This window comes from Indicator indicator, chromosome 8 (genome assembly GCF_027791375.1).
Source record: "Indicator indicator isolate 239-I01 chromosome 8, UM_Iind_1.1, whole genome shotgun sequence".
In the NCBI taxonomy this organism is placed as follows: Eukaryota; Metazoa; Chordata; class Aves; order Piciformes; family Indicatoridae; genus Indicator; species Indicator indicator.
Genome location: NC_072017.1, coordinates 6,211,604 through 6,221,650, shown reverse-complemented (window position 1 = coordinate 6,221,650; position 10,047 = coordinate 6,211,604). Strand labels below are relative to the sequence as shown.

The 10,047-nt window shown below is 46.1% G+C and overlaps 1 protein-coding gene across 7 annotated transcripts in view; it reads right to left on the bottom strand.

Moving 5' to 3' along the window:
• Window positions 1-402: 402 nt before the first annotated feature.
• The window catches only part of APBB2 (amyloid beta precursor protein binding family B member 2), a 107,741-nt gene continuing 98,096 nt past the window's right edge, over window positions 403-10,047 (bottom strand). For 6 of the 7 annotated variants that reach the window (XM_054382861.1, XM_054382859.1, XM_054382864.1 and 3 more), the window contains 6 exons: window positions 6,757-6,871; window positions 5,099-5,186; window positions 3,481-3,564; window positions 2,897-3,012; window positions 1,693-1,872; window positions 403-570 (listed from right to left, as the gene is read on the bottom strand). In XM_054382861.1, coding sequence (XP_054238836.1) covers window positions 403-570; window positions 1,693-1,872; window positions 2,897-3,012; window positions 3,481-3,564; window positions 5,099-5,186; window positions 6,757-6,871 — 751 coding nt within the window. The remainder of the gene's footprint in view (window positions 571-1,692; window positions 1,873-2,896; window positions 3,013-3,480; window positions 3,565-5,098; window positions 5,187-6,756; window positions 6,872-10,047) is intronic. The other variant, XM_054382863.1, reaches the window with a different exon arrangement.

Here is a 10,047-nt window from a genome sequence, read left to right as displayed (position 1 = left end):
GATGGGTTTGTGACCAATCCAGCTCAAGACGGTGGAACTATCAACACAGGCATCATTCACTCTAAGGACTTCAAGCATGAGTTCACCAGGAGGGACGTGGCCATATTCTTGTTTTGTGTGAGTTTGGGTTAACTGTTCAGGTATTTACAATCAAACAGACCTTCCACTGCTCATGATGGAACTCACTGACAGCAAAAAAATTATTCATGCTTCTTTTCATATCACACGATGGTGGCGAGAAGGAGAGAACATGCTTGTCTAACACAGGTTCAATAAGGGTAAATTCTCTGAAGACAAAGCATCAGCAACTGGAAATGGAAGGCCAGACACTGTCAGTTCATGTTCCTTAGTGTGGCCATGCCTATCTTCAGCTGCAGGGGAGGAGCCTCCTCTCTGGGGCAGCTAGGGCATCTCGGTGACCGGGCGCTTCTGTTTCAAAGTGTCAATGAGGGACAGCACTCCTCGTTTGACGTTGGTTGTAACTCTTCTGGTCACCGAGTCTGCAGGAGGCGGGGGCGGTCGGACTTTCTGGGAAGGAGGTCTGGCCACCAAGCACTTCTGATACCGTAACTGCAACACAGCAAAAGCATTCTGCAATCCTCACCCTGCACTGCAGGCACACTTTGAATGCTTGGTCATTAAATAGAATCAAACCTCCCTTCTGGATGTGATGTCCTGGCCTGGATCAGCAATAGTGTGGCCAGCAGGAGTAGGGCATGGATGGTGCCCCTGCACTCAGCACTGGTGAGGCCACACCTCAAATACTGGGTTCAGTTTTGGGGCCCTGCTACAAGGATACTGAGGTGCTGGAGCTGGTCTGGAGAAGGGCAACAAAGCTGGTGAAGGGTCTGGAGAACAGGGCTGGTGAGGAACAGCTGAAGGAACTGATATTGTTTAATCTGGAGAAAAGGAGGCTGAGGAGAGACCTTCTAACTCTAAAACTCCCTGAAGGGAGGTTGGTGTCAAGTGGGGTTGGTCTCTTTTTAGTATCAGGTGAACGAAATAGACTGAAATTGTACTTGGGGAGGTTTAGATTGGATCTCAGGAAAAATTTCTTTCCTGAAAGAGTGGTCAGGCATTGGAAGAGGCTGCCCAGGGAGGTGGTGGAGTCATGAAAGGTGTTCATGAAACTTGCGGACATGGCACTTGGGAACATAGTTTAATGGCTGTGGTGGTGTTAGGTTGATGGTTGGACTCAATGTCTTTTCCAACCAAAACAATTCTGTGATTCTAAGAAACAGTCCAGATGAAGTGAATGGGACATTGGTGGGCAGAAACTGTTCATTAGCACATGATGGATACTAAACCACACAAGCAGCCCTTTGAAAAATCAAGATTTCTGGGTTCATTTGCTCTGGAAACAAGATGATTTTCACTGGGCTGTCACTAGACTGTATAACACAGCTCTGAGCAGAATGTTTTTCCAGCACAGTGAAAGAAAAGATCTGACTCACACAGAAGCTGCAGAGATTAGGTGGGGAGATGATTAAAGGGGACACATTGACATTTCAGATTTAAAACTCTTTGGGTTTTCATTGATTCAACACGTCAGAATCCCAATCCCTATTATTATCTGTTCCTTTTTTCTTCTCCCTTGGAAATTCCTACAACTGCCAATTTGGAGAGACGATCGTTTATGGAGGTGGTGATAGACCTAGATGCTGTTGGGTGCCTCTGAAGAAGGTCACTTACCATACAAGCAGCCTGAACAGCTTCTGAGACGTTGCCTGCGTTTGGTTCACACCAAAAGACGTGGCACTCGAAATGCTGGTTCCCGGTATCCATGATGAAGGCAAAGGTGTGGACGTCCTTGCCCACGCCCATGAAGGACAGGAACCGCACGCGGCACTCCACCAAGACCTCCTCTTCGTTCTGCTCACAAAGCAAACAGAGACACAGAGTCATAGAAACGTTTGGGTTGGAAAAGACCTTTAAGATCAAGTCCAACCATTATCTAACTTACAGCAGCCTTCCAATACCTAGCTGGGGCCTACAAGAAAGCTGGAGAGGGACTTTTTACAAGGGATAACAATTCCAGACTGAAAGTGGGTAGATTCAGATCAGATATGATGAAGAAATTCTTCCCCATGAGCATGGTGAGACACTGGAACAGGTTGCCCAGAGAAGCTGCAGAGGCTCCAAAAGCCAGTGTTAAAAAAAAAAACCCCACAACAACAACAGGTTAAATAAGCAAGCTGGTCTAGTAGGAGGTGTCCCTGCCCATGGGAAGGGGGTTGGAATTAGATGATCTTGAAGAACACCTCCTCCCCAAACCATTCTATGATATACCCAGTGTGCTCAGGCTGGGCTGGATCTCCCTTTCCAGGCTATCAGCAGAAGACCAAGGCTTTGAGCACGGGCACTGAGGTGGTTGTGCATTTTAAAAACAACTTTTTGTGAGAAGAAAATGGCTATGAGGACCCCAGGACATGCTCCCCTAGCACTGCTGTGGTACAGAGATGTTGCTCTAGTACCTCATCAACAGACATATAAAAGACACTCTCTGAAAGTTTCATTCTGTTGATATCTCTGGAAAGAGCTCCTCAGAAGGACAGTGATGTGAAATAGGTTTGAATATTACTCTTGCTTCCATACCAGCTACAGTTTGGAATTTAGGATTGTTACTTAGGGCTTTACCTACAATAATTTATGCTCAAAATTCCTAGAAAAGGCAAAGCTTGCTTTATTGTAATAAAAGTATTCATTAGAAACTTAATTTAGCTTGGAGTGGTAAATAAAGCTGAAACTGATACCAGCAGTAAGAGCCCCTGCAGGCTATGGAAATAACCAACTGAAATCTAGTGTGAGTTTACTCTTTCCACCAGTGCTGCTGTGTTCCTGGTTTTCAAGCCTCCCATCCTGTTAGATGTGTTTTAAAGAAGCCATTCTGCCTTACCCTTTCATTGATGACTGTGACAGTAGCATCAGCAACATTCATGGTAACTGGCATCCAGTCTTCTTTGGAAGAGGAAGTCATCAGGCTTTCAATGGCACTGTTCAGAGTATCCATTCCTAACAGAGAAGAAAATGCAATGATGGAAAATAAATACATAAGCAGACAACACAAATAATTCATATTTCCAAATAGTAGTCCACACATTCTTTTGGACTCATTGGAATGAATTTGATGATGTGAAGGAAGGGTTGTGAAGTTGCTTTTCCTCATCTGCAAAAGGAAACCAGGTGCCTCTTATTTATTAAAACCCAGAATCAGATCTTGGTTAGCTGTGGTACAAGTTTGGTTCTCTAGGGCCCTTCTCAGCAGTAGCAGAAAGAACCTCCATCATCTTAGCAGCTCCCAAAGCTCTCTGGCTGCAAAACATATGTTCAAATGAGGCCCTGGATATTAGATGTCCTCATGCCTGACCTCTGTGGCTGAGGTACCAGAGTGGCTGGCCTCCAAAAATCATGCATTTACCTTTGGCTAGCCAGAGGCCAGCCCTCAGTTTGTACTTTGGAATTCACTGAAGTGTTACATACCCACAGGTTTGGCCACAGGCAGCATGCCCAGGTACTGGACGTGGAACTTCTGGACCAGTTCTGTCTTTGGTGTTGGGAAATCTACTGCATGGGAACAAAAATCCGTTTCTGTTAACCAGCATTCACAGCAGAGAAAACCACTTTTATTTCATCAATAAACCAGCTTACTCAGAAATTGTCCTCTGAAGGTATTGTATTGATTAAAAGGAATTTTTACTCCTCTTGACAAGAAGAAGGCTCAATAATTTCTAAAGGAATCAGGGATAAATTTGCATCCCCCAGCTCTTGATCTGTGCTAAGGATAAGGTCAGAAAATACAGATGATTGTGTTCCTGAGACACTCAAGCTTAAGTTTCACTGCCTGTGCAAACTCTGGAATCTGTTTCTAACACCATCCCTGTTAATAAGTTAAACACAGTCTACAAGTAATCAATATACTCTGAGCAGACAATTCCACCAGTGGATGGCTGGCCTGGATCAGGAATAGTGTGGCCAGCAGGAGCAGAGAAGTCTTTCTGCCTCTGTACTCAGCACTGATTAGGCTACACCTTGAGTCCTGTTGTCCAGTCCTGGGCTCCTCAATTCAAGAAAGATGTTGAGATGCTTGAATGTGTCCAGAGAAGGGCAACAAAGCTGGGGAGGGGTCTGGAGCACAGCCCTGTGAGGAGAGGCTGAGGGAGCTGGGGTGTTTAGCCTGGAGAAGAGGAGGCTCAGGGGAGATTTTATTGCTGTCTACAACTACCTGAAGGGAGGTTGTAGCCAGGTGGGGATTGGTCTCAAGCTGTGCAGAGGGAAGTTTAGGCTTGATCTTAGAAAGAAGTTCTTCACAGAGAGATTGCCCATTGGAATGGGCTGCCCAGGGAGGTGGGAGTCACTGTCCCTGGAGGTGTTTAAGAAAAGACTTTATGGGGCACTTAGTGCCATGGTCTGGTTGATTAGATAGGGTTGGACTTGATGATCTTGGAGGTCTCTTCCAACCTGGTTGATTCTGTGATTCTGAGTAAGTTATTCAGTATCAGCTGGTAGATTTTGAAGCACAGACTTTCCCATCAAGTTAACACAAAGTCTGTTTGTTCTCCTGGACTCCCTTTCAAAACAGCAGCTCCTAAGCTATGAGTAACAAAGGCTTGCAAAGGCAACTTTCTCCTACCAGTGCACAAAAGACCCTTAAATCGGCTAACAACACACTGGCATCCCCCTCCTAGGAGGAATCCTCCTGCAGCTCCTCTGATTCCAAGTGCCTGTTTGGTTTGTAAAGGAAATTCTTGACTAATTTCTGCAGTTTCAAGCCAGGAAGTGTTTTGATTTGCACAGGACAATGTATGCAAGTAGTCACAAGCAAGACAGACTTCATCTGGGACATTGGTATTTTGAAATGAAGGAGGAATTGCAGGATCTGACACAAGGAGCAGGATTCCCCCACTGTCACCACACCCAGCAGGCACGTTTGATGTAACCCAGCAACAGCTTCTTGTCAGATACAGCAACTGAAAGACAGGACTGCACTCCTGGCCTTCAACCAACCTGGCTCCCTTTTTTTTTGTTCAGAAGCAGCATCAGAAACAAAACCTCTCTAAGAGAGGAAGAACCCAAGGCCAGCAGGTGTAGCACACAGTACCTTGCAGAGGAACATCCAGGGTGACACTCGTCCTGTCCTGCAGGGAGCTGCAAGCCATAGCTTTAGCATTCTTCCGTTCAGCCATAATCTGGGGAAGACAGTGAGAGCACAGCTTTTGGTTGTTTCACATACAATACAGCAGCAACTAGAAACATAAATTTACTTGTCTGACAACCCTCCTTCCTGAAAGGAGTCAGAAGCTACGTGACTAAACAAGGTCCTGCTTTAAATCACAATTCTCATTTTTCCTCCATTTTATTCACCGTTCCTGAAACTGCATAAAGAACTTAAGTGGTGTCCCAGGCCTAGATGAAAGACAAATGGAGGAGGGGGAAAAAACCCCAAACCTCTAGCCCTGTGTTATCAACAGCCAAACTGCAGTGAGGAACAATATGGGAAGAAGTATAAATATTTAACACACAGAGTGTTCATTATTCACGTTCCTCTCTGATCCATCTTCTGCTGTGTATCCTTTTCCCCTCTGTTTTTATGTTTCTTCTGGAATTAAAAATCCCATGCCAAACACAACCCCGTTCTTTCCCCCAGATTTATAACACCAGCCAAAAGGGGGAAAGCCCTCCCTTCAGAATAACACCTTTGGATGCTTATTCCCTACAAATGACTGAGAAGAGACCCAGGGCAGCTAACAGAGGCTTTCCGAAGCTCATCTACAGAATCACAGAATTGTTTTAGCTGGCAAAGACCTCCAAGATCATCAAGTAAAAAGTCCCTTCCTGGCTTCCTTCAGGTCTCCCTGGAGTTTTCTCTTTTTTCTCTTCTCCAGGCTGAACAGCCATCATCTTCCTTAAATCTAAACACTCCCCTTCCCATTACTCCCATCCATTTGTGCACATTCATGTGCAGCCTGCTCCAGGTGACCCTGCTTTAGCAGGGGGTTGCACTAGATGATCTCCTGAGGTCCCTTCCAACCCCCACCATTCTGTGTCCTTTTGTGGTGGGTTGAAATTACCCCCCAAAATAAAATTGCCAGGCTAGCTCAGTTGGAAGCAAATGAGGCTACATTTACAAGCAAAACTGTGATCTAAAATATGAAACCCAAGGAATATGTACGAAATAAGCAATATTTACATATATTCACAATTTATAAACAGCACAAGAACCCCCCCTGGACAAAACCAGAGGGTTACCAACAGCTTCCCCCTCCCTGTTCCCTTCCCCCCTGTACAAGGTAAAAAAAGAGAGGAGCAAAGAGTAGCTTGTTAGTACTTAACCACAACAAAGAACACAGCCAAGGCCAGCAAGCTAGCAGAAGCACCAGCTAGAGCGAAGAAGCCCAGAAGAGAGAGTTAGGTGACACAACTAACCTTATGTTAGATACAAGACCAAAGGGATTATTTAGACCATAGCATTATTTCCCCTTCTGTGTCCAGTAGTAATTTATTTACATTCTGCCACATTCTGGGGAAATTTTTGTAGGCACAGCCTCAAAGGACCACACCTCTCCTTTGCAGTTCTCTACACCGCTCCTGGCTGCCGGCGATATAAACTAAACTTCAGCTACTGCCGACCGGAGGTGTTAGGCTCAGAGACTTCTCCACAGCCAAATGCAGCTGACTTGAACAACTCTATGCAGCCTTAGGCTCAGAGACTTCTCCACAGCCAAATGCAGTGAACTTGAACCTTTGGCAGCCACTTGCCTTTGAGCAGATCTCGTGCAGGCTGGTGGCGATGGCTTTGGCAGGCGTGTCACAGCGGAACACGTGGCATTTCAGGATCCTGGTGTCCTTGTCCCTTGCCACATAAGCGAAGTCTCTGCGTGAACAAAAGCAAGCAACGCATTAGAGACAAGCAAAAAATGAATCAAGGCATCTGAAACAGTAGCACCTCCTGAACAGCACGTCCTGTTCCAATGAAAGAGTGCCTGTCTCAGCTGACAGGGAGTAAAACACACCTTGGGCAAAGCAGGCCTGCAAACGAAACAAATGGCACCCCCGGGACACACAGATGTTGGGCTTTGGGCTTAATCTATGGAATTAAAGAGCAATTAAATGAAATACAACTAAAACAAGCATACAGTCTTGCATCTGGGAAAGAACAACCCCATGGATCGGTAGAGGTTGGGAACTGACCTCTTGGTGAGCAGCATAGGGGAAAGGGACCTGAGGGTCCTGGCGGACAGAAGGATGACCATGAGCCAGGAATGTGCCCTTCTGGCCAAGAAGGCAAATGGCATCCTGGGCTGTATTAGAAGGGGAGTGGTTAATAGGTGGAGAGAGGTTCTCCTCCCCCTCTACTCTATCCTGGAAGGGCAGCATCTGGAATGTTGTGTCCAGTTCTGGGCTCCTCAGTTCAATGAGGACCTCAGGGAACTGCTTGAGAGAATCCAGTGCAGAGCCACAAAGACGCTGAAGGGAGTGGAACATCTCACTTATGAGGGAAGGCTGAGGGAGCTGGGGCTCTGTAGCTTGGAGGAGAATGAGAGGTGACCTCATTCATGTTTATAGAGATGTGAAGGACAGTGTCAGGAGGATGGAGCCAGGCTCTGCTCAGTGATGTCCAATGACAGGACAAGGGGCAACAGGTGCAAGCTGGAGCATAGGAAGTTCCATGTGAACATAAGGAAAGGGTGACAGAGCCCTGGAACAGGCTGCTCAGAGAGGTTGTGGAGTCTCCTTCTCTGGAGACTTTCAAAACCTGCCTGGATGCATTCCTGTGTGACCTGCTCTAGGTGACCCTGCTCTGGCAAGAGGGTTGGACTGGATGATCTTTGGAGTTCCCTTCCAACTCCTAACACTCTGTGATTCATTATGGTTTTGACACTAGCATCTTATTGAACTTACAACCTGTAATTCCAACTGCAACTCAAAACGCACAGGAACATTCACTCAGGCATTTTGTTAAGACAAACAAAAAGAAGAGGGGAAAAAAAAAGAGTTACAGGTTAAGACAGGACACACACAGCTCCTAAATGGTAATAAAAAAAAAATATGAGAAACAGGACATAACATTCTAGTTGGAGAAAAATCCTATTTCAGAGGACTCACCAAAGTGTTTAAAATATGCAGAGAGTAATTAGAGATCTGGCTGCATAAGGGAGATGTGAACCTGCTGAGCTTTGCTCACACTAATTGGCCTAAATTTCTGGCCTTATTTTGTTTTTTTTTTTTTTTTTTAAAGTTAAATAAAGCTGCCCTACAAAAAGAGAGTTTTGCACCATGCAGGCCAGTCACCATGACATGGTATAGCTTTCTATATGGGTAATGGAAGTGCCAGGATGATGTTCGTTTGTTCTCAGGCTGTTGAAGACTTAGAGGTCTTCTGGAATAGTTGAAGTGGGGCCATGGTGTAAAGAAAGCATCAGGGTCTGAACACATCCCAGATTTGGGATAGTAAATTAAGGACTGTCCTTGACCCATCACTGTGGTCCTTCATGACCCTTTGGGGACAAAGACATCCATTCACCCACTCCTGCTGGGAACCTCAGGCTGGTTCAGCAGACATGCAGAGATGGCAACCAGGCAGAACCATGCTTCTTCCCAGCTCACTTAGCTTCCTGATGTACCAGATTCTGTGCACCCTGGTCTTGTTCCTCTGCCTTTTCATGTCCCCTGAGCAACCACAGCCCAGTCCTACTTAGTGACCCTCCCACAACCTCCAGATGACTTTGGGGTTTTCCATCCCTGGCAGAGCTATGCTGAGAAGCTAACTAGGATTCCCCCAGACAAGGGAAGCTTCAGGCCTTTTATGCCTCAAGCTTCTTTCCAGTGCCTTTCCTCTTTACACATGAATAATTGCCAGCAAGATCCTAACTGGTGAAGAGACAGGAGGGATATTCTAGGTGGACAAAAAAAAAATCATTTGTAACAGGCCAAGAAATTGTGGCCCTGGCACTCCACAACTGCCCCAATAAACTACAGTGCTTTGCAGCAGGAGACCACATCAGGCAGGGCATCTCCACTGCACTGTCAAGTCCTTGATGCATGGACAACCCCTGTGGCCACAAAAAATCTCACCCTGCAGAGAGTTTATCTGAAAGTAAAGATCAGCTGCAAGGATTTTCAGCCCTAAGGGAATCTGTTTAGTCAGCAAATATGTTTAGTCAGCATTTTACCTCCCAGTGGAGGTGAGGCTCAAAGGACTGGAGAGAAAAATGAGGTAAGCAAATGAAAGCTGTGTTCAACTAAAGGCTGAATTCTGCCAGGATCTAAGATTTTGCTAATAAAGGAACAAAATCCATAATTATGCCCTGTAAGTGGGAAGCACCCTTAGATGAGAGCATTTTCAACAGCATTTTAAAGACAGAGAGGTGGACTGAGGGAAGCCTGCTGAGCTTTATTTCTCTCACAACTGTAAATTTCCTTTTTGATCAAATGAGACCAAGGTGGAGGGCAGCACTGACATTACCAAGCTGCTGTGCTTTTTGGTAGAGCATTGCTCTGCTCCTGGAAGGTTACTGACAGCCAAAGGAACAAGCCAGGCTCAGGAACATCACTGAATGATAAGCCCTGTCATGAGGGCAGGGAGAAAGAGTCTGGTGAGTGTTATGGATGTGATATCTGTAGTGGGATGCTCCAGGGGACAAAGGGGCTCACCTGCCACTTCACCTTCCACAAAAGTGCCTCAGACCCTGTGGCCCCTGTAAGAGGAGGATGATAACAGTCTTGATGAGCCAGACCTGCTCTGTGCCTGGCAAAGGGCAGATACTGCCCACAGAGATGTTGTAACCAGTCAAAATGCAGTGTGCTGATCTTCTGACAGAGCAGTCCCTGCATGAGGGGCACCTAACGCTCTCCTCCATGGACTGCTGCAGGACTTCTTCAAGAAACACTGACACCTCCACTCTTTGCACCAAGTCTCTGGTGTGAGGCCTGGAAAGCCCCTGAGGCTGTGAGAAACCTCTCCTTTTTGTCCTGTGAAATTCCACTTGCCTTGAGCCAACTTGAAAACACCACTTCCCACCCACAGGGGTGTTGATGGGTGCTGGGGAG